General features: G+C 31.8%; 1 protein-coding gene across 6 annotated transcripts in view; it reads right to left on the bottom strand.

Moving 5' to 3' along the window:
- LOC128996878 (potassium/sodium hyperpolarization-activated cyclic nucleotide-gated channel 2) overlaps positions 1–25,397 on the bottom strand; it is a 378,895-nt gene that overhangs the window by 23,860 nt on the left and 329,638 nt on the right. For 3 of the 6 annotated variants that reach the window (XM_054422396.1, XM_054422400.1, XM_054422401.1), the window contains 3 exons: positions 23,090–23,232; positions 13,022–13,159; positions 8,165–8,269 (listed from right to left, as the gene is read on the bottom strand). In XM_054422396.1, the coding sequence (XP_054278371.1) occupies positions 8,165–8,269; positions 13,022–13,159; positions 23,090–23,232 (386 nt within the window). The remainder of the gene's footprint in view (positions 1–8,164; positions 8,270–13,021; positions 13,160–23,089; positions 23,233–25,397) is intronic. The other 3 variants (XM_054422397.1, XM_054422398.1, XM_054422399.1) reach the window with 3 other exon arrangements.

The following is a 25,397-nucleotide window of genomic DNA, read 5'->3' as shown; positions in this document are numbered from 1 at the left end:
ACCAAGCAGGTTTTTGCGTCCCTAGGGCGGAAAATCAGCTGTTTGCTTATTTAATTAAAACATTAATATATATTTTTAACTAGAGCTCGCACCGTGGTCGAAAACTCAACCAAAAATATCTAATGTACAGACTTCTCTATTTTCACCCAACACTGTAAATAAAACATGTGATTGGAATTTGTTTGGATTTTCTGTTTATATGTTGTTGTTATTTTGTCACCAGCATGGCAACTCATAAAGACACATGTTAGTAAAAAAAAATTCAAATTAATTTTTCTTACTTATTTGTGAGCCTATATTTTAATTTATTAAGGGATTCTGCACATCTACAGGAAAATATCTTTCATTTATAGATACCAACCAATTCGCCCAATTCAACCAAATTCGTCATGTACCAACCGCGTGTAATTCGGTCCAGTAGTAGGCTTTGTTGTCATAAGTTTTGCTAAAGTTTTTCAATATAACAGAAACACTAGCAGTGTCCATATGCATTGCAACAGACTTGTTTTATTGTCATCGCTGCCTAGCAACTATTTATTATTATTTTTGCTGATTCCTCTAAATATTTCTAACTTCACATTAAGTTGCAGTTGTGTTGATTGTTATTGTGTATATTGTATATATTTTCTCAATTTTGTATAGTGTGGTGTGGTGAAACTACAATGGACATTGTATAGGGTGGGTATTAGCATTCGTACCACGGGCCGAAAAGGTTTTGCAACTCTCGATCGTTTCAAGTTCTCAACTTTGTCTCGAACTTAAAAAACGATCTCGAGCTGGCAAAACCTAATTTTCGACCCTAGGTACGAAATATACTATTTTGATATTATAGCCCAATTATAAATAATGGTATCTTTTCGAACGTTTCATAATGTGACCAAACTCATAAAACCACGGTAAACAAAAACAAGCTGTGTCACAACTTTTTACGCACTATACTTTTCTAAACGGAAAAAGATTACAAACTTAGTTAAATTCTAAATCAGGAAAGGTTAGGTTGGTCGAAAAGAAAGACAATCTACATATGTTTTCCATGTCATTCAGCTTTTCCTTAGCTCAGCGCTAGGCTGATGGACTCTTCTTATAACATATTCTAGTCTCCTCATTTATATTCCGGAAGCTCCTCTTGGTAAACTCACGGGATTCATGTTAGGTAGCCTACTCCCCTTCCTCTGTTGTCTTTTTCTCAATTGCATGCAGCCCAAGTTAAATTGCATGATCCATCTTTGAAGCCAACCCCCTTCTCTCTTTATTGGTTTGTAACACACTCTTTGAATACCGGTAACTTTATCAAATCCATCACAGTTAAATACTTATCCAATGATTTGTAAAGGAAAGACTGGACTACTTGTTTAATAATGTATAACTGTTTTATACCATATTATGAAGTTACTGTAGTCGAATAAAATATTAGAGATGATCTCAACACATAATTTTTAAATAAAAAGTTATCTATATTTTTTTTGCGATTACGAGTCAATTTTATTTGTAAAATGTATACAGTCTTAAAGCATCAGATAAAGATCGTAACTTTTTTCTCAGTTTGTGCTTGATGTGTTCTTTCTTGTAATAGAAAACTGATGTGTTTATTGACCCAATGTTATTTTTAAGTGGAAAATTTCCTTTTACAGTATGGCATGACCAACCTGTTAGAATAAAAACTGTATGAACTGGTTTTGTAAACCGTGTCATAATCATATAGTAGGCCTACATAGAAAACAAAACTAGGGGTTGTAAAATTTAACAGAATGTTGAGAGAATATAATTTTTGTTCCAATTACAAGTCTTTTTAAAGTTTAACAATCTGTTGATTTCCAGCATCAAGATTGTATGTTAGTGAAGTATAGGTTGTCAACTAAACAAAATCTGTCGATTTCTAGCATCAAGATTTGTATGTTAGTACAGTATAGGTTGTCAACTAAACAAAATATGTTGATTTCTTATAAATAAATAAAAGTAACTTCATCAAGCTTAAGTTTCTCTGGTACACCAGCTTTTCAGAACAACTTTAGTCACTATGCTATATATCTTATTCTACTATTTGGCCGTTATACACCTATACAATAATTACAAAAATTTTAAAAGCATATCCTTATATTTTTCTTTAAATGTTTCACTGGATGCAACAACCTTCAGGCTGTCGGGTAGACCATTGTACAACGAGGGACCAAAGTATGAGAAGCTCTTCCTCCCATGCTCTAGAGAACTCTTGGGAGGTGAAGCCTCTCACTATAACGTGTCCTGCGCTGGGAAACCTCGTCGTGAAGAGAAAGCCTCTCGCGTAAATAGTCGGCTTACAAAGAGACAACACTCTGTGGGTCATGCAGCATGTCAACAACCTGCACATGGCTTCAACGGGAAGCAGACTAGCTACTTCTCAAAAGGGAGAGACATGAGCAAATTTTTCAAAAAGAAAATGAAACGGATTGTGGAGTTTTGAAGACGTTGCAACCGATACATGTCTTGCCGAGAAATGCTGTTGCCATATGCAGGGAAGCAGTAGTAAAATACTGACAGTATTAGTGACTGCATGAGCTGAAGTTTTGCAGCCTCAGGCAAGCCTCTGAACCTATACAAACCTCTTAGTCTCCGTAAGGCTCGCTGGGAAACAAAGGTGACATGATATGAGAAATTCAGATGCCCGTCAATCACGACACCAAGAGTCTTTGCCTTCTCACGCACTATCAGACTCCGGCCGTCGAGACAGACACTCCAGCATTTCTCAAGGTCTGCACTTGGTCCAAAGGCGCTGTATGCAAGACAGTGCACTTATCAGGGTTCAGTTTGAGCCTATTGACAAATTACCACTTGGAGATGCTCTCCAGGTCAGCGTTGAGTTTGTCAATTGCTTCTTTCATGAAAACAGGCTCAAAAGACAAGTGCAACTGAGAATCGTCTGCATACAAATGTGCTGTAGAGTTTTGTACACAGCTAGGGAAGTCAGCTGTATAAAGTGTGTAGAGAACAGGGCCCAAGCAGCTGCCTTGAGGAACACCCCGTTGTTTGACGAGGGTTTCTGATGTCTCGTTTCCAAGTCTATAGTAACCTGCAGTCAGTCGATGAGATACGATCGAATCCAGGTAGTGATTTCATAGCTAAATCCAAAATAGTGCATTTTAGCAATCAGCATATATCATGATCCATTGAGTCGAATGCCTTAGAGTAGTCAAGCATAACCAGTGAACTGTATCTCCCTTTATCTTTGGCATCTATCATATCACTAAAGAGATTTGTCAATGCAGTACAGGTGCTATGGTTCTTTCTGAACCCTGACTGCAATTTAGGTAATATATGATTCTCATTAATAAAATCCGTTAGCTGATTAGTAACTATCTTTTCCAAGATTGTTGATATTGCTGGGACTAGTGATATTGGCCTCAAGTCTTCCATTCTAGCTATAGACACTGTTTTAAGAACTGGTCTGACGATGCTTTTCAGACATCAAGATTGTATGTTAGTGAAGTATAGGTTGTCAACGAAACACAATCTGTTGATTTCTAGCATCAAGATTGTATGTTAGTGAAGTATAGGTTGTCAACTAAACAAAATCTGTTGATTTCTAGCATCAAGATTGTATGTTAGTGAAGTATAAGTTGTCAACGAAACACAATCTGTCGATTTCTAGCATCAATATTGTATGTTAGTGAAGTATAGGTTGTCAACTAAACACAATCTGTCGATTTCTAGCATCAAGATTGTATGTTAGTGAAGTATAGGTTGTCAACTAAACACAATCTGTCGATTTCTAGCATCAAGATTGTATGTTAGTGAAGTATAGGTTGTCAACTAAACAAAATCTGTTGATTTCTAGCATCAAGATTGTATGTTAGTGAAGTATAGGTTGTCAACTAAACAAAATCTGTTGATTTCTAGCATCAAGATTGTATGTTAGTGAAGTATAGGTTGTCAACCTAACATAATCTGTTGATTTCAAGCATCAAGATTGTATTTTAGTGAAGTATATGTAGGTTGTGAACTTAACATAATCTATCAATCTTTCCATTTCAAACAATCGAGAGCCATTTTATTTATTCTACGGACTTATCTGAAGCAGCTAACTATATGTATTATCTCGCATCTCCAAGGGCTGAACAAGCATCTTCTTGGCCTTGAACAACGAAATGTGAAATTAAATCATTACGGAGAGTTAGATCAGAACTAAAGCCAATAAGACAAATCAACATTTTAACTCCTTTTTATAGCATCTCATTTTGGATGTTTCATGATAAAAGACGAGATGTTTAAGATCAACGAACCAAATAAAAAATTTCAGGGCACATAGACTGGGGTAGCCTCTTGATTGGCTGAAGCGTGAGCGAAAAAGCTACCGAACAATCATGCAAGCTCTACCCTAGAGTTGGTGCTCCGCAAAGCTTAAACTGATCCATGCATGAAAACCTGTAGAAATGAAATTTGTAAGTGTATCCGTAATTAGATCAAGTTTGAATTAGATGAAAGAAATTGAGGTTCCTGGATTTATAGAGGAAAATGTCATGGATGGATGTTTAAAGTAAAAAGGTGTTTTTCAAACTCCCGCAACTTTATGGGTGAATAATAGAAATAAACTCATACTACTGAAACAAAATAGAAAGTTTTAACCCAATATTTTCTCAAATTTTTGAACTACATCCTCTTGATAACCGAAAAGTTTTAATTCATTTGCAAACCTCTCAAGGTTATAACATAAAAAGATGTTAAATTAATGGTATACACTGCTAAAGCCATTAAAATGGAAATTTAGGAAACTCGTAATTTTTTCTAGAATAAAAGAATACATTTTAAGATATTAATTAAACTCAATTATATTTATCAACAACTATCCAATACTAAATGGGTCACTTATAGAGAAATGTTTGATCAAATTAATACACAGAGGTAATCTAATCAGTTTCCTTTCTTGTTGCTTGAAAGAAAAAATATAGTATATTTCTGGATATTTATATTATTTTTATATTTTGATTAACTTATCTATATAGATAAATACAACAGCAAGAAAACTGGACAAAATAAGAAAGGAAATGTTTACTTAATTTTACCAACATTAGAGCTAAATATCATCAGGATCAGTAATTTTAGATTCATCAATTAATATCATAGATAATATCAAGCTGCAGTTTAGTGAATCATTTTTTAAATTCGTTCCATCAAACTAAAGTAAATTTACTACAACCATTGACTATATATACCTTATATAGTCAATGCTACAACACAATCAATGAATCAGTTGTACATGAAGAATTCTGATTTAATTGTAGAATATCTCAAATCAATTTACCCTATTTTGTTGTGTCGTAATACGGTTTGGTTTGGTTTAGACCAAAAGATATTTTTTTATTTGTATACAGTAGACTCCATCTTATCCAGACACCTTTTAACTGGACTACACTCGGCGAAAATGACATCTCCGAAAATGACATCTCTTTAACCGGGCAATTTTTATTAGCACAACGGTTTCAACGGACTAGATCGGCAGGAAGTGGGCGGTACTGAAACGACTGTTCTCGTAGGAAAGATTTGAGACCAGTGATCACTTGTTTAAATACAATGCTCTCCCAAATTGAATTCAAATACTGTATGAAGTATGCATCTAAACGGTCTGTATTTAGCGAGTTTTTGGGGACGTCGGTTAAAACGGAAAAACCGTTCCGGACTGGCCTTGGTCCGGAGGAGTCCAAGAGGGAGTCTACTTTAAAGACGTTTTCTATCATATGTAAACTTTTATTTAACTTGTTTGTCCGAAAAATTGAAATCTCAAACCCAAAACTAACATACGCCAACAGATGTAAAAAAACTCTACTCAAAACACAAGTTTTAGGATGTTTCTGAAAAAAAAAAAAAATTGTTGTGCCATGTTGAGGGACTTACTTAACATTAAAATGTAATTATTTTGTTTGATTTGACCTACTTTCACACAATAAGCTATTTACCAAATAAAGTTTGAATTATCTGTCTATCTATAGGAAAACCATACAATAGATTTTTTTTCAGCAATAGGTTGCTTTTGCATTTTTAATGGCCCATTGGCAGAGTCTCCTAAGATAGACTCTTAGGTTTATTAAGCCTTATTGAAAGCAAAAAAATCTAATGCTTGGTTTTAAACTGTTTTTGTTATTGGTATCACCAAAATTTTAGGTAAGCTAATTTAATCACTAAGTTACACAATATGAAATGTCTGATTTTTCTTTTACTGATCAACTACTTAAAGTACATAAACTTACATCTCTAAGGTTTAATTTTTATTTTAAATACTAAACTATCTTTTTGTACCACTAAAATCATTATACTAAATCATAATCTACAAAAAGCTTACACACTTATGTACTCGTAATATTTTATTTTATTGTAACATGTACATGTTATTCTACTGATGTCCAAAGGAAAATAGTTTCTTGGCATTTGTTTGTTGTACTGTTCAAAATCTACACTACTATAAATGATCATACATTCAAAAATAATTAGAGTATTTAAGACATCTAAAAAATATAACTTTTCATAGGGAAAATGTTTTAATCATAATTTGTTTTTAAAACGTTTTTATTAGCTCGCTTTCTTGTCCGGTACAAATTTTGAAAAACAATTTTATACTAAATTCCCGATGAGCTAGAGACTTGAAACTTGAAACATAGCTCACAAATGGAAGACAATGCAATGTTATATCATTTAATTTTCATATTTCCCTTGAGCTACGCCCCATGGGCTTGTTTTTATTAAATCGCTTTCTTGCAAATTTTGATACTTCCCGATGAGCTAGAGACTTGAAATTTGAAACATAGCTCATAAATGGATGACAATGCAATATTATATCATTTAATTTTCATATTTCCCTTGGACTACGCCCCAAGGGCTTGTTTTTATTAGCTCGCTTTCCTACAAATTTTGATATCAATTTTAAACGAAGTTTCCGATGAGCTAGAGACTTAAAACTTGAAACATAGCTCACAAATGGATGACAATGCAATATTATATAATTTAATTTTCATATTTCCCTTGGGCTACACCCCTTGGGCTTCCAAATTTTCCATGTTTACATTTTAAAAGAATGCAATAGATCATAATAGTTCTATAGGTGAAGTTAATTGTAAATCAGCATGCGCCCCACGTTTTTCGTTTTAAATCTTACAAGTATTTATTCTCTCAACATTTTATAAACCATTTTATACTTTTTAGTGCGTTTATTTTTAAAAAGTATTTTTATTTATAAATTATTTTTTGTTTTAATTCAGATGTTTTAATTAGATTAGTGTTGGTATGCTAAATAAATTGAAAATCATAATTTTATACGACTAGGTAGAAAAGATATTTGATATTAAAACACTTCTCCTCACCTTAGGGACTCATATTTTATTCTAGATGGATAGTCACTTTAAAACATGAATAGCTGTCTCATAAACACAAACTAAAATTATAGTAATCAACATTTGAAACCTAACTTGTATTGTCTAACATTTCTTGCTTAACCAGTACAGTATACAAGCCTTGCCAACAAATTTTACAAACTGTTAGCATCCTTCTAGCTAAAATGTTTTAAAGCCGATTTTATGAGGTTAGATCTGTAATTTAAAGGTTTACACCTCAAATCTAAGAAGGATTGAAGATATGAAAAAATATCCTAAAGTAAAGGTAAGTTAATACAAAAAATAGGAAAAAAACATTTACAGTTTCCTATGTGTAAGAATAAATACATGTAATTTGATTTCACATGTAAAATTGTATTACGTAACCTGATTTATTTGTAAACATGTTATGAACTTTTTATCAGCCTTGTTGCAAAAAAATTTTATTTTGACAACTCTGGGTGGGTTCTCAAAAATAAAATTTTATACCTAAAATCTAAGGAAGGTTATTAAATCGCACAAAGTACTATCAAAACCAGTTTTAACCAAAATCGTTTCCCAAAAACTTAAACATTTGATCCAACCAACTTACTTCCCAAACACCTTGCGAGTCAAACTACAAGCGAATACAACCTATTCTGCAGTGGGCGGCAAATGAATCGAAGAAGCGGCGTGAGACTCGTTGACCTGTAAGTAACTACCTAGCAGACAAACTACGTACGACCACTAAAGCAGACTAGAAGCGACAAAAATGCGGGAAAAGCGAGCGAAGTCGCGTCCGTGTGATCATGCCATGCAAGCAGGGAGCGCCAACCAAGAGGTTACCCTACCTTAAATATCAGATTGCTTTTGCTGAACTTAGCCTCGCCTTTCTGACTGTCCGAGCTGTAGCGACCCCTTCGTTCCGTGCGTTTTTTTTGTAGATTCTGCAAGATCTAGAAAAACAACAAGCGAGAGAAATTCCACAAGGTGTAGAAGAGAAACTAGGAAGGAGACAACTAGAAAGATTGACAGAAAGCGGGGAAGATGGCAGAAGCTTTAGCTGGTTAGTTTATGTGGTTTAATTTAAAAGTGATTTGAGGAGAACTTCTGATGGTAAAATGGTTGACCATCTTAAAAGTGAAAGTAGTCTACGTTAACTGAAAATCACATTATTTAATAGCTTAATAAAAATGTATTTTGAACGTAACAAAAAATTTCTAACACTTCTTAGGTATTTGATATTACATAGTTAAGGATATAGAATTTTAATATGTTTTTCATTTAAGAAAGTTTATATTCATTTTTAAGGGTAGTAAAAATATTTACATTGAAAAACAAAAAGAAAATATTTAGAAAGGTTGATTAGATGTTAATAGAGTGAGGAGAAGCGTTTTGGTCCACTCAACATAGCCATGCTCCAGCAAACTAGCAAAATAAGCAAAACAGTAATTGGATTAAGCAAAACACCCTGGAACAAAATAACAAAAACACGTAAACCGATTGGTAAAACTGATGGTTGCGGCTCTGTTTGAAACAATAATGCATGTCTACCGCTTTCTTAAACTAAAAATATACAACCCCAATACAAATATGCGATACTGATTAAATCTTGGTTGACCATTTGAAAAGATCCCCTTTGAGTTTAGGAAAAAAAGAGTTAACATTTGCCAATTGGTAATGATCAATTTTGAGCAAACATTTCATTCTGTAAGAATTTTGATTGCAAAATTCAATGATTGGGCAAGGATGCTAGTTTTTTAATTTTTTTGTTTAGTCGACGCCAGTAGAGTGTGACTCCTAAAGTAAAGTGTCCGCCAGTAAAAGGAAATAGTAAAAGGAAAGTGGTTCAGACTCCTCAAATTTTGGGAAATATGTGAGGGGTTAAACTATTGAAGTATCTCAACAAAGTTAGAAATATTGGTTGCAATACAGTAGTAGAAACACATACACATTTTCCAAATTGTTTCTTTATTTCATCCTAAGCTGCTGACATTTTTTCGATTTTAAGTCCATAAGCTTTTTCTCTGATGCTGGTTTGAAGTCGAAAGAGTTTATACAATTACTTAAATAAAGTCTCTTAGGGAAATGTATGGATTTCTCATATGTCGTCAATATACGTACAGTTACTTCAGTTGTTTCTGTTCCATTATTAACTTCTCATCATTATAGTAGGTATTCCAAACCTATACATATATATCTTTTTTATTCAACAATTAATTGTCCTTGAATTGTCAGAGTGAAGAATAGCCCACTCGATATACATCAATGAAATAGTCTAAAACTGTCTAAACAGCCTGTTAACATAGGGGGGGGGGGGGATTTGGCCAATGTATTCATTTTCATTTATGAACATGGATATATTTTTGCTTCTTCACAGTTAAAAACATCTCTTTTGTTCTTACCAATTTGCAGACGCATTATTTCTTGATTATTTTACTAATAGTTATTGATTTTCAACTACAAATGAATCAACAAATATATACATATATTTATAAATAATCAAAAAATATTTTACTAAATTGTAAAATATTTACAATTGTATACCGGTACCTAATCTAAAATTTAAGATTATAAATCTAATTAACGTTATTTTGTATGTACAATAAAAGTAATGTCCTACCCTACACCTACACAAATGTTGCTATACTTCCCTAACAAACCATTCTTCATTTCTGTTGTTCGCTGTCATTAATCATTCATGATTACATTCACATTAATCATGGGTGTTCATTGTGGGGAGTTATCGACTTAAGACGTATCCTCAATACTAACTAGGGTCAACTGGTTCTCCAATCATAATTAAACTTCTTTAGTTTCCCATGTTTGTAAGGAGAAGATAAAGTCAACTATATATCAGGTTGCTCTCAATACTATTCTCACTTTGCTGGTAAGGCTTATGAATGTGAATATACTATCGAAGAAGTCATTTTCCCTTTAGGTGTTTTCCAGACTACTATCAATATGATACAACTTAAGAAGGTTGTGTACCTTTTTTATCCATTCCTAGCTATTCACTTCTCACAAAAGAAAAGAAAAGATACTAAAGAGTTGACATTTTAAAGCATTGGATTTCAAGGCTGCTTCTTTTCGCTGAGTGAAACGGGTATCAAAATTAGGTACAGTAGAGGGGCATTGGAATCCTTTTGTATTGAAAACTCTTTGAATCAATTATAAATTTATGTATTGCTATATTACGTTAAAACTCACAACATTGCTAGGTAATACAAATCTTTTTGTACATAACGTGTATAAAAATATATATATCTTTGACTTTTGAACAAAAATTATAATAGTACGTTTTTAAATTAAGAAGGTTCTCCATACAGAAGAAGTTTCGACAAACGAGTCTTATATTTATCTATTTATTTTTATCTGTTTATATTTTCTCAATAGATGGATCTATAGTTTGGTGACTCCTCAACCAACACGTCACTTTATCACACAGCTAAAAAGGCCACTGGTGATTTGCGAGATTTGAACCTAGACCACCTGGCTAGAAGCACAGCCCTCTAAGTCTTAAAGCTTCCTCCCCTTAACACTATGTAGACTCATTTCTATTGCTCTAAAGTTCAAAACTGCAACAAAACCCGTGAAACTGGTAATCAATAACGCAACTCTACGCTTTACATCAATGTTCAGTGTTTTAAAACCACAATTTGTAAATCAGATATGCATTCGTATTCAATGTTTCCCCCAACTAAATAAAATGTAAAAAAATGAATTTTAACTTGAAAACTTTATGACATTGTTAGAAATTCTGAATGATTGTTAATTGTAAACAGTGTTCATAATCAATGTCTAAAAGTTGATGTGATGTTATCGACACAATTCGAGCTACTGTTACCAACACCTCAATGTAGACAACAAACGATGATTAACCGACATTCATTTACAGATCGTGTTGCGAGATTGTATCTAAAGCTGGTCTATTGTTAACAGTGTTCCCATTGTAGATGAACATGTTGCATTTACCTCTATGGAAACAGGTTAATGATTTCCGATTTGATTAACAATATTTGAATCTTTAGCTCAGTGAAGTGCGCTTGTCAAAAACATGGTACTTCAAATTGAATAAATCAACTCATTGATTCTTGGGGAGTGGAGACTGACTTTTTACGTTTTAGGGTGAGTGAAAATTGGGAGTAATCGACAAAATATCTGCTTGATTTTCTAGGAAACTATGAGTGCTTGATCCCACAAAAGCAGTAATTATTTTAAAGAAAAATATTACTTAATCGTTGAATTCAGCTTAAAAGTACATACAGTAGCTCTAGCTGCTACTATAAAATTTTTTTCTTTGCCAATTTATTACGGAAATCCTGAAGGTGCTAAATGCCCTGAACATTCATAATCCTCTCTCCTTACAGAAACTAAACAACAACTTATATAGACCGTTCATTGGTTGTTTAACACAATATTCGTAGAACAGGGCATTTTCAAAGTTTTATCACACACTTTTGACAAACACCGTTTGATTTTTTTTTGTAGTGGCATCATTAAATACTTTTGAATCCAATAATTTTGCTTTTACTAAAAGTAAATTTGCTTTTGTATGGTAAATCTCCTTTTGCAAGCTTGAAATAAAAACTTTATAAATATTTAGAATTTCACTTACTTTGCAGGTTTGAATTCAAAATATATCTTGAAATGTTGAATTTTATATACCAATTGGTAAAATTACGTAGTGAGAAAAATGAAATGGTTTATATCAAAGAAAATCAGAATTGTTTTATTTGTGAATGTGATCCTGAAAGCTACTTCTTCTGGAGCTTGCATAGATTTCGTAAGGTATGTTATATCAGTTTCATATTTCATATAAGTTATTTCCAATACGGAAAAAATGGATGAATGAGAACTGTTCTTTCTTCAAATGTTGTTGGACCTACAGTTTATTGCTGCAAGTGTTAGTATTGGAATTGATTACTCTAGCATGTTCGTTGGTCGAATAAAGAATTTACAATCTATTTATTTTCTGATGAATATTCTGTACTCTGTCGTTGTAGCATCTTGTAGTATTGTATAAAATAAATGAAATAATAAATCTGCTCTATAGTGAGTGGCAGGATTTGAACCCATACCAGAATCAGAAATCCGATTCTATAAGCAGTAGACCTGCAGGGCCTCAATAGCTTGATTAAAGAGTGCAAATCAGAATTAAATAAAGATTGGATTTAATATTGTTTTAGTTTTTCAACCTACAGAATCGTATCCGTTTCTAAATACAATTTGTGTAGTTGTCGATCAACAAAGTTAAAATTCTGATTTAATGTCAAAGTTACCTTGGTTTTGGTTAGACAAGCAATAGTTTTACACCAAAAGGTTCTTTTACAAATATAATATGAATCTGGGAACAATCCTCTTTATCATTAGGGATGTGAAAAATTGCCATTGACATAAACAAACACAAATACGCACGTCCTGGTTCTTGAGTTTGGGCATGACTCTTCCGAACCCCAATTTTACGAATGATTTAAAGCCTTTTATTTAACATGGAAGATAACCTCTAAGTTCAAAACCATCGGTCAAACAACCAAAACAAGGACCACTTAACCACTACCATAGATATTTCAAGATGAAACTACTGATATATAAAATAAAGCCCAACCTTTGATTCCCAGTAAACGGTAAAAAAATCATAAAGGGGTCTAAGGGACCAGCCGGAAGGGTGCATAGCCGAGACATTTAAACTACGGAACTTTACTTACATAAACCTCCTCCCATTGGCTGACGTATCTCACGAGTCGACTGAGACGGAGCAACCTGACCAATGAGAGCAGTTTGGCGAGCCGGAGAATCCTTAGAGCTCTTCCAGCGTGGAGGATTTGGAAACTTTCGCTGAAGTCCTGAAACAGGCGAAGCGCAGTACAAATGAAACCTGCTTGTAAAACTACCACGGGAGTCAAGGGTTTCAGGGAATTGTTTACCATCCAACACCTCCGAGGGAAGCTGAAACAGGAAACAATGACATTGAATGATCCGTACAATTTATACTTAGAAACCATAAAGCAAAGGAAGAATATTAATAAGACAGAGAAAGAAGAACTTATAGTTTATATTATAAAGACCTTGTCCAAAGGCAATAAGAAAAAGAAAACAAACAACATTTATCAATTAACATTTATCAATTAATATAAAAAGTAGGCCTAAGCATCTAGCACCCAATGGCGTAGGTAAGTTTTAAAATAAAATATTATAGGTGATCCACTACAAATTCAAAATCTAATCTGTTATTTAAAGGTCTTATAAGCTTGTCCTGGTTAAAGGTCTGATACAACTATTGCACTCCATTAACATGAATTAAGTACAAAAGTTGTCCTATGAAGAGTTGTGGTTTTTGTATAGTTTTGGAATATTTCTGTTATACAAAAAAAAACCAAAAAAAAAACAACAACAACAACAACAATTCTTTTGAGACAATGTTTTGCACCACATCATGCATGGACCGAATTCAGTAGGACTAAAGTTAATATTAATATACGATCACGAAATATTTGAAAAACCTGAATTCAAGATTGTAAAACAAAATTGACTAAATTGAACAAAACAATCGGTATATGAATAAGGTGATATGAAAACAATGTCAAAATTAAATGTTTTTCCAAATACAACACAGACATTGGTAGAATAAAGCCCCTGTGTCACATTGTACAAGTCACAGTAAACTTTAAATATATGGTTGCTGGAAAACTAATTGTAAATTAAATTTACATATTATATCATTGTTTAACAAAACTAATGAAGTTTTTAGAAACTTTTGACCTTGAAAACTTAAAAGTTTTCAAAACTTAAAAGTTCAAACTTAAAAGTTTATCAGTATAAACCTGATAGTGAACCCCAAAGTTTATACTTATTAAATCCTTAGTAGGTTTTAAAATCCGTAGCTTATACAAATAAAAAATAAAATATAGTGAACTATATTATCAAAATATTAAATATTGCCATAGACTATAGATAGAATTGCATACAATAGCCCAAAAGTGTCATTTAAATTTCTGTTCTACGAATACGATTATACTTACCTTGAGCATGTTATAAGCTATCTTGAAATTAAACTCTTCGTCTTATACCAACCTCAAACATAATTTAACACAAGGTACAGATAGTACAATATTACAAATTTATAAGTAACATGAATGTTGCCTAAAACTGAGAACAACATTTCAACAGTTTACTTTGTTACATAGAGGAAACATGCAGCATTTCCTTTTGGTACATCAGAAATGTTATACTTTTTCAATATACAGGGTGATCAACTCAAGGAGGCCACCATTGGATATCAGAAACGGTAAGAATTAGAGAAAACTTTAAATGGGGGACATTCCTTTATATTTTGTGGCAGTTAAAAATATCATTTTATTTTTTTGAAATTCAGCCTTCATTTTCCAAAATGGCGGAGAACTTTGATATTTCTTATGGAACACCCTATATTTTATCATGTTTTCGGATAGAACATGCAATTTAAAAACTTTTTTATTCTTGACATTTTTTCGATAAACCCCACTCGTTTAGGAGTTTACAGCCTATGGAAAAATGACTTCCGGTGTACATTTTACATCATGTAGCTCATAAACAAGTAGGTTTATAGCGAAAATGCGAAGAGTAAGTCAAATAAGTCTTAATATTGCATCCACATTACATAACTAAAATACACAGTTTTCCACTTTTCAAGCTGGCCACCATTTTTGAAACAATAGAATTAATATTTTTAACGAATTTGATGGTCTATGGAATGTGGCGGCAATTTTAAGACTTATTTGACTTATTTACTCTTCGCATTTTCACTATAAACCTACTTGTTTAGGAGCTACATGATGTAAAATGTACACCGGAAGTCATTTTTCCATAGGCTGTAACTCCTAAACGAGTGGGTTTATCGAAAAATGTCAAGAATAAAAAGTTTTTAAATTGCATGTTCCATCCGAAAACATGATAAAATATAGAGTGTTCCATAAGAAATATCAAAGTTGGCCGTCATTTTGGAAAATGGCGGCTGAATTTCAAAAAAATAAAATGGTATTTTAACTGCCACAAAATATAAAGGAATGTCCCCCATTTAAAGTTTTCTCTAATTCTTACCGTTTCCGATATCGCAATGGTGGCCTCCTTGAGTTGATCACCCTGTAGTATATATGTTCCTAATAAAAAAGACAATTTTCCATTTAATTATACAAGAGTCGGCAAACAAATCAGAATAAATGTTATTGACAAATTTTGTTTGACATATTGTTATGTTGTTTTACATATTGTTATATTGTTTGACATATGTTGTTGTTTGATATATTTTAAAACCTTTTGCAATGACTATTAATTGTTGATGATTAAATAACTGTTAATAGTTTTCAAAAGGCTTTTTAAAAATAATAATGATTTTAAATGTATCTAAAAGTGTCATGAACGCATTTCCACACATGACAAGTATATGTGGTAAAATTCTGTTAATAATTGTAATCAGTTGTTTGTATTTTTAGACAAAATGTATCTAAAATTCTTATGAAACAAAAGAAGCGATTCATTTTAATGTTAAATGACTTTAGTATCTAAAAGTGTCACAAACTCATTTTTACATGTCAAGTGTATGTGGGGAACATTCTGTTCCTAATTAGTAATCAGCTGTTTGTATTTTTAGGAAAAATATCTGAAATTCTCAATTTGAAACAAAAGAAGCGAGTCATTTCACTTTTGGAGTGATGAAACAGATGTGAAATGAAAATACTTCTGGAGCAAATGGAGCTTGATCCCATTCCTCATTCATTATAAGGAACAAAGATCAAGATAATGGAGATTGGGGAAAAGAAGCAGTTCTTTGTCACTGACAGTTCTCATTGTGTACAAAAAGGGGGATCATCCTCTGTTGCATATTAAATTCTTAATTCAACACTGTACTTGCAAAAGTTGTATTTAAATTTTTGTTCAGTGTATCACAAAATATACTTTTTTGGAACTGCCAAATATTTGTTCTCAGCTTACACGACTACAAATTAAATATAGACAAAAACACTTGAGGCATGGTTTTTTCAGTGTTTTTTAATTAAAACATAATAAATTTATGATGACTTACAAAAGTATATTACCATTGACCTTAGAAGTTGCTAGTCGGATTCCTATTGTTAACTTTGAAGCCTCTTTTATGAGCATTTAATCTATGTTTGGGATTGAATGTTCTGACTTCAACTATATGTTTTTCTCAACTTGGAAACATTTTAAGACAATTCACTCTTTAAGAAGTAATAAATCTAAAACAGTTATACCACAGAACAATCCACAATTAATTTTTAAATAAACAGTTCTATTGGATTGTAAAGTTTGTTAAAGAAAAAATATATTATCATTGAAAATGACAGCGCACTGTATTTATACCAGGAATTTAAGCTGCTATATTAGGGTGATATAATGCATGTTATGTGAATAATGTATTCGTTCCACTTTACCAGGTCAGACCATGGCTCAAGCTATTTTGTGTATGGTTCATTCTTTGAAGATAAATGATAAACCAAAAGCATGCCTTCATATTTTAGGACTATATATATTTATAACTAGTTTGGCTGCAGAAAATGCCCGTATCTGTAACTTATAATATATATATTTTGGAGAAATATATATTAAGACTCTTCAAGGTGAAAGGCATCCAGTCTACATGACCAAATTGTTGCTTCGATTTTGAATTGTATATAAAATCTTTGGTTTGAAAGTATTTGATATGTTTTATATACTCTACAAATACAATTCACTCTAAATAGGCCAGATGCTCAAAGTCTCCAATCAAATACCGTCCAAACAAAACCAAAAAGAGACATTTCGCTACAATCCCAACGCCCAACCCAACATTTCAACGCTTAGGTTTGTCAAACATTTAAAACATTAAGTTTTTGATCTAAAAAACACATCAGACAACAGATAAAGAATAAAACAATAACCACACACACATTAACCAAACGGGGCCTGCATTCGGCGTATTCCAAAAATACTCAAAATACTTATAAAGCCTACAAACTGCAAAGCCCAAACACATATTTATTAAAAGAACATTGCCTGTTATAAAATGTTAGGCGTAACTTCAAGGGCTTAAGGTCAGCCTAGATACCAATATTTATAATAATATTTGAATTTTTTTAAACATCTATATACATAGATTATAACTCAAACAATTTGAAGACCAATTATTATTGGTTCCTCAACGTTGATAAAAATTTCAACCAAAATCTTGTTCCACTAAAAGTACAAAACTAAAATTTAAAATCCTGATGTGCTTATAACATAAAACAAAATAATTAGTTTATAACTACTTTGCTTATCCTATGCGTTATCAGTAAAGCTTAACCAAGAAAAACAATAATGTTAACAACCGTAGTGAAACTGTAAAGACAATTGAACTATCAAAGTACGAAGGCCTTGCTTTGCCGTTGCAGAAACCTGAAACTTAATTTGAAAGTTTATTAAACTTGATAACAATATTCAAACACCTGAATATAATGTAATAACAAAGCTAAAATGAGCACAAGGTACTTAAAAGAGTGGAACAAACCATATGTAGCCTTTTTACTGGTTTCTTTATTAATTCGTTCAATAAAATGTTGTATTATTCACTTCTGGACACCGGAAGAATCTCATTCATTACGACCAGCTGTAGCCATTTTCAATCAAATAGAAAATAGAGGAGTTGGCAATTCACAAAGTGAATAACTGTCAAAATTATATTGTCCCCAATATTTGAAAATTTTAACGTTGATGCCATAGTTAACAGTCATAGTCGTTCTTTGGGTTTGGCTTGGTAAAAAATAGATTTCTCAATAAAAATCCTCAATCAACAGTATCAAACGAGTTAATGTTATTCCTGAAAATAGTTTAAATTTACACTTGGATTGAGAGTGAAAGCTGTAACTAAGTATTTAATTTAATACATATTGTTCCTGATTTTTGATTGTAACAGTTTAAGCTTAGCATCTGTGTAGCTTAGTTACTAAGATCAGCTGTTTCCAGTTTCGAACCACCAAAAAGCTACTGACTTTTCTCATTATCGTTACGGCATTCATGCAGCACGTTTAATAATAGTTGTGATTAGGCTTCACGACAACTTGAACCAGTTAAAACTGGCTGACATAAACAGCTGTTATTTAACTTGACCTTCCATTGTTGGATGTAGGCCTAACAACTTCGAATTACCATCAAGTGCAGTGTCAAGGCTATGTTTATATTTCAGTTAAGGGCAGTGCGCGAATACCACTCCCATGTTATTCTTATGGGAAAACACGTGGTTAGATAGGTACATTTATTTTTAAAACCGTTAGAGATATTGACTTAATTTTTTTTATATTCATTCCTTAGATTGTTTTCTATGATTTCATGCTATATAAACAAGAAATTAGGTCTAGTTTTTAAAATATAAAATTAAATAAAAATTACTAATTTTTAATTGTGTTTTTTTTTTTATAAATAATTTATTTTTAAGGTAAAATGAATGGTAACATTCTAAAAATGCATGAAACTATTCACCATGGTAACAGGAAGTATTGTGTAAAATTTGGGCTTGATGAGTTAAGTAGTTTTCTTTAGAATGGTACCTAAACTTATAAAAACTAACTTTCGGATATTCACATTTGAACCCTTGAAGGGCAGGCTCAGTAGAATCTTGAAGGGCTCTCTTTCAAAAATCCGGGAAAATTATTTGTATTTACAATATTAGACTATGGGTACTCGAATTGTTCAGTTTTTTTTTTAATCCTAAATGCAAATATGCAGTTTGATTGAAGATAAGACTATTACAAGTTTAGTAAATCAGGAAAACCCGGGAAAATGGGTAGTTTCCTTAATTTATCTTAATGGAGGATTAAAGATTCCTTCTTATGTAAGAAAATATCCAAACTATAAAGTGTCATATATTTTCTTAATCAGCAAAAGATATACACAATATTGATGATATCAAAATACACAATATGAGCATTTTCACGCACTGCTCCCCTTAAACCCTTGGCATTCTATTTCTGTGGTGAACTACCGTGGATTTGGATGAAAAATCTTAGTTTAATTTTTAATTGAGCCACAGTTAGAGTGTGCCAAAGAAAACACAAACATTCTTATATAAACTATTTACCAAACTGAGAAGAGTTTGTACAGCAAAATGTAGAATTTTTTAAACCCTCATTAATAGTGATAAAACTAAAAGTGACCTTAGAACCGTAGAACCTACATTGGAAAAATCAGGGTTTATTGGTGTCAGCTTTTAACGATTTATAAATTAATCTACCCAAATGATTATTTTTACAGAAAATTCCTAAGAAAACGTATAAGGAACGGTTTTCTGGATGAATGAATAAACCCAGTTTGAAGGCTACAAATGATTTCCACAGAGCGAAATTGTTGTAAAGTTTTATTACTGTAGTGACTTTTAACTTTTGTTAATATATGTTTCATGAATATTGTTTTATTGATCAAATATAAAATTTATCAAATCTGTAAATCCATGTGCATTTAAATTTTGGAACAAATTAAAAATATAATGTATATTTTATCCAAGCTTAGCCTACAATAGTTGACCAGGCAAAGATTGCAAAAATTCCAATAATTGTAATGCAAAGATAAAAATCTACCATCAGGCAATTATAGCTATTGTGCACTACTCTAAAAAGTGTGATTTGGTAAATAAGTGCATTTGCCATGGTAGGCATCATATAAGTGCTGAATTGTCACTTTGTCCTATGACTTTGATTCGTCAATTAATTGTACCTTGTACTCTCTTATACTATTTTACAGTTTTCCTTAACCTAGGAATAAAAAACATGCATAGTTAAAAATAGCGTGAAAGATAGTCTAAGAAGAAATAACTTCAAGCTTAGTATTAAGGTCTTGGCTTTTAATTTACAAAGTGAGCTGTGTTGGATTGTTTCTATTTAATTATATATTATTTTGAGTAGTTCTATTGTCAGTCATTATCTAGTAGCCAATGGTCTATTTATATTAGTTATTTCATTTTTAATTACCTAAAATCTAATACTACTCAATACGCCAGTACAATTGATAAATATCTTTTAAAAGTTGTTAAGAAAGATATACATATGATAATTTAGTAAACTTTTAAAACAAATGACACACACCTCAAATGATCATAATGAACTTAACTTCTAGTAACTCTAACCTGACGTAGTTATAGTAGTAGCAACATCACGTTAACTTAGGACGATACTATGTAAACCTATACAAATATATGTGATAAAAGTTAATTATTGTTTCAATTTTGTTAATCGCTCTAATATCTAAAGTATACAAAACACAATAATAGGAAAACTAAAAGTAGTACTCTTGACTTCAAATATAGTTTGTTATGTATACTTTATTGCACTGAATTGCAAGTGTGGACATTGAAAGTACCTCACTTGTATTTAATACACACACCAATAATGTATAAACAAAACGTGGTAAAATAATGTAGTAAAAGTACCGTCTTTACTATCAAAATCTTTGAATAGCTGTTTATACTTACTGGTACAACGATTCTAAAATACAGATTTTGTAATTTTACATTCTTAGGAGACACAATTCGGAAGAATTTCTACGAAAATATTTTAACGACAAATATTGTAAAATTTAATTTTGGGAGCAATGTATTTCAAAGAGTGTAAAATTAAAATTAAATGTTAAAGTAAGTTTCTTCTATCAAATAATACCACTAAATGTTTTTAAAACGAAATCTTACATAAATAATTGGTTCCTTATTTACATTTATCGGATTAAATTAATCCCAAATTTTATATCTGAGTATTTTGTATATTAAAAAACAACAAAAACTAGCAAACACATAAGCACAAAGGAAAAGCAGGACATTTAAGTACTGGAATGTACGGCAAATATTTGAAATATTTATGGGAAAAAGGATAACAAAGCATAATTATTCTTTACGAGTATGTTAGGCATATGAGGATTTTGCTCGTTACATTTTTTAGTCTTTTATAAAAAATATAAAAAAAAACAATAATAAGTTTAATATAAGTTCATAATACATTCATTTAGGCTAACAAATTTAGTTTAAAATTATTTTTGAATAATATGAGACCGTTTGAAATTCTAACGTCATAATTCATTTGTAACATTGTTGGGATATTGTAAATCTTTAATAATAAATACAACGTATGGCATTCTATTGTCATAAATAGAAAGTAACAGTTTTACTTAAACATATACAATTTCGCTTTACTTTGCAGACTGAAACAATTTTATCGGCGCAATTGTGTACTCTACTGTCAAAAAGTTTACCAAAACGAATTAAATTTATAGTGATTATTTATGTTTGGTATGTAAAAATTTTCGACATAAAATTGCAATAGTGGCATTGTTGTTTATATTTGTGACAAAGAAGCAGATTCTACTCAAGGTTAAGCTAATCCATGCTATTCAAGCTCTGCTTACGCTAGCTCAAGCTTTTAGAATTTTAGCAGCAGAAAATTGAAGAATACAAAGTTTAAAAAGGTTTTATTTGGTCGAAGGTAGTTGAAATTTCAATATTAAAAAGCCATGCAAGTTAATTAAAGTTTGGTGAAATGTCAAAGTGCCAGTTGACATAAAAAACATACATAAAATAAGCGAAAGTAAAAGAAAATAGCTTATTCCCTATATGGGAAATTCGCTAAAACAACTTAAAATAATAATTAAATTTTATTAAGTTTGAACTTACTGTAATAAAAATCAGCACTAAAATTTTAACTTTTACAGGTTACTTAAAATGGCAAAAGTTCTTTATTTGAGTTCTTTAGTTTGAACTTAATAAAAGTCAGCACTAAAATTTTAACTTTCACATGTTACTAAAAATGGTAAAAGCTAGCAACTTGGCAGTAAAAAAAGTATTTATCTTGTAAATCTAAGATACCGAATTTTTTGTAAACTTTAGCCATTGTAAAAAATAACACAACGAAATTGAATAGTTTTGTATGCATTTGCAGAACGTTTAGATTTTTGTTTCCCATTGAAATTCAATACAGTCTTGCATCCATAAGCCTTGGCCTTTGGGACTTTAAACTATTAAAATTAATGTTGATAAAGAATTCCAGAAACTTCCAATCAATAATTAATTTGGCACAGTAAATCTTTAAAATACGTTATCAATATAACGTAAGTAATATCTAAGTATGATATCTCCTTTTAGACTTAAAAAACAAAAATGAAACGTACCGAATGGCGAATACATATATTGTGGTTTGTATGAAACTGAACTAATTCGATGTAAAACTAAACAATACACAGGTTATATATCCTCGTTTTTAACTAAAGTAAACCTTAACTCTACATACAACATTTTCACTGCCCAATCATTGAACGCTAAAAACGTTTAGAAACAATGTAAGAGTTTTTTGTTTTCAATAAAACGATGATTACATAAAAATGTACAAATCGACGCGTTAAGTAAAAACTTGTATATTACAACTTTTCTAAAAGAACTCAAATAAAAATTGCTGAAACGTTTAATTGCATCTGAAACAATAAATCACTTTCTCTTTACTCCCAGAACGTTTGGATACGTCAAGCTAACGTCAAAACATATGTATAACACATCATCAGAACATATCTATAATATATTCATACATCTTGATGATATGTTCCCCACTAAACATCATTGATAGCTTAGTTAGTTAGCGAGTAACAAGTATTAGCTGTGTTCCTCTTGAAGCGGATGCATGCCATCGAGCGTCATGCGCGCAAGCGAGCCAACAGTCTGGTGAGCGGTGCATGACAGAGAGAGAGTGAAGAAGTGACGTTAGGATGCTTATAGTCATGAAAATGTCACTCACACTGACCTGGTTGAATATGAGGAAGATGTAGTCCAGCGGGATCGAACTGATCAGATCCAAGAAGAACCAGGTCTTTAGATAGTTCTTGGCGATCAACTTAGGATCAAGGATCACTTGTTCTGCGTTGTCTTGCTGCATGATCCCTGAAAAAGAAGAAAAACAATTGAAAATAACCGGAAAGGCAAATCTTAGCAATCAAAAGATCAAGTGTTACTTTGACTGTGTTTTATTGCTAGATGGTTCCTTAAATATATGGAACACGTTTTGATCTGATACAGGGCAAACAATTTATTTAGACAATTCTTTGTGATAAACTTTGGATCGAGGTTCACTCGTTCTACGTTATTCTTCTTTGAATACAATGAAGAATAAAAAATGTAAACATTTAAACATTCTTAAGTAGATTATAAGATGATAGAATATAGTGGTATAAATGATGTCTATAGCATCGGTTCGGTGTATTATAATTTTGTTGTTTATTTGTGGATTCTAATTTTTAAAGTTAATATCACGAGTTCTATTATGAGGAAAATATATAAAATCGTTAAAAACTCTCTAGACACTAGAAAAACCTCACTTTCGGCCATTGATGCAAACCATAACATTAGTGCTCCCTAACGTCCATACTTCCAATTAATTTCTAACACCACAAGTCATCATTATTTAGCTCAAACAACACGACCATATAAATTGTTGATAATAGTACCTTACAAAGTTATCTAGTTGGAGTTATGGGATACAGAACCTGAAAAAATTAGCAATGAGTTCCAATTAGGGTGGGAATTTGAGATAGTACTTGACAATTAATTTTAGGTGAATAAAGAACATGTTGTTTCATTCACTGCGTAAGATGGAAAATGATCAAATCACACATATGAAGCGTAGAGGGTAAAAAAACGTTTCAAAGGTATTCTCTCTCTCTAATTGGAACACTATTCCTTAAGGTGAAGGACAAAAAAGATTGCCAGGAGGAATTCATGGCTAATCATTGGTAATTTTGTGAAACATTAAGTGTAGACTCTCGTTTTATCTAAAGACCCTAGCTTTGAGCCAGTATGAAGAGATGTTACCTCTGTATATTCCTGAGCTATAGTGGATAATTTGTTAAGAACATGTTTTTACAAACTATAAAATCTTTTCACGCTTATCAAAGATTAAAAACTTGTTTAGTACAACTTCAATGACCCATAACATTTTTCTATCCTTAAAACCTGGAATATTTAACAAGATTGTATATGCAGTGATTGTATGAATGAAATATACGACGAGAGAAACGTTGAATATTATTTGTATGAAAAGGGAAATTTTGTTTTAAAGTGGGGTGGGAATACACATTCATTGTTAAGAGGATTGGTTGCACAATCTGCTTAAAACTTGCTCTTCTCTTCCACCACATAAACATTTGTGGTTGGTTAACTATTGTGGAGCACATTTACGAAATATCCAATCCCAACTCTATAATAGTCTAATTATTTTATAAGTTTGTTTCCGATACAATCCTAGTTTGTGATTAATTAATTAACCAATACAAAGATAAAAAAGTTTTGTAAAGTACACCGACAGATTTTAATGCCTAGCAGTTTTGTGTAAAAACACTCATAACGTGTAAAGGGTGTAATTTTTACACTTATGTGAGAGAATTAATACTCATAACAGTGTAATTCTCTTTCAAAAACTCTTGAGATGAAAATATCAACGTAAATAGCACAACACTAATAGAAAGGTGTTGTTTGTTATCTTTCTTACATCATAAATTTTCCTTCTTCGTAAATTTAAAGGGGAAGAAAAACATCCCATAATTTATGACCTCATAAATTTAAAAAAAAAGAACTTCCAATAACGGAAAAAGTTCTGTGAACTTCACCCAACTATTGCATATTTTTGGCTGTAAAACCTAGTCCATCATCTTATCCATGGTCTGGCTGCATCTGGTACATTTAGCTCGGGTGTCTCCTTCAGTACCTATCCAAAGTCAATGGTATCAGTATGCAGGGAGGCATTGCGTGGCAAGGCAGATTTATGGGCAATTACAACCCTATCTTCGATCTCATCAGTCTCACCCGGCCTATTTTTTATGTGGAAAGTCCTCAGTGCAGTGTGGTTTTAAATTCAGTTCAGCTTCTTTGTGTGGGAAAAACTTACTATTTAGGGATCTAAACTTTTTTGAAGCCCTGTCATTTCTAAGCCTCTGTATACTTGCATTAAAACAAAAGTGTCTCAAAAATAGCTCAAGCCATCCTCAATTTGAATTTTGCCTGTTATAAAAGTACTCTTATTTCATATTTGAAACAGCGGATCTTTACCTTTT

Source organism: Macrosteles quadrilineatus, unplaced genomic scaffold (assembly GCF_028750875.1).
Source record: "Macrosteles quadrilineatus isolate MER2022 unplaced genomic scaffold, UCM_ALF_1.0 Scaffold_6__1_contigs__length_79288215, whole genome shotgun sequence".
Taxonomy (NCBI): Eukaryota; Metazoa; Arthropoda; class Insecta; order Hemiptera; family Cicadellidae; genus Macrosteles; species Macrosteles quadrilineatus.
The sequence above is the reverse complement of the archived record's forward strand: the minus strand, read 5'-3'. Positions and strand labels throughout refer to the sequence as shown.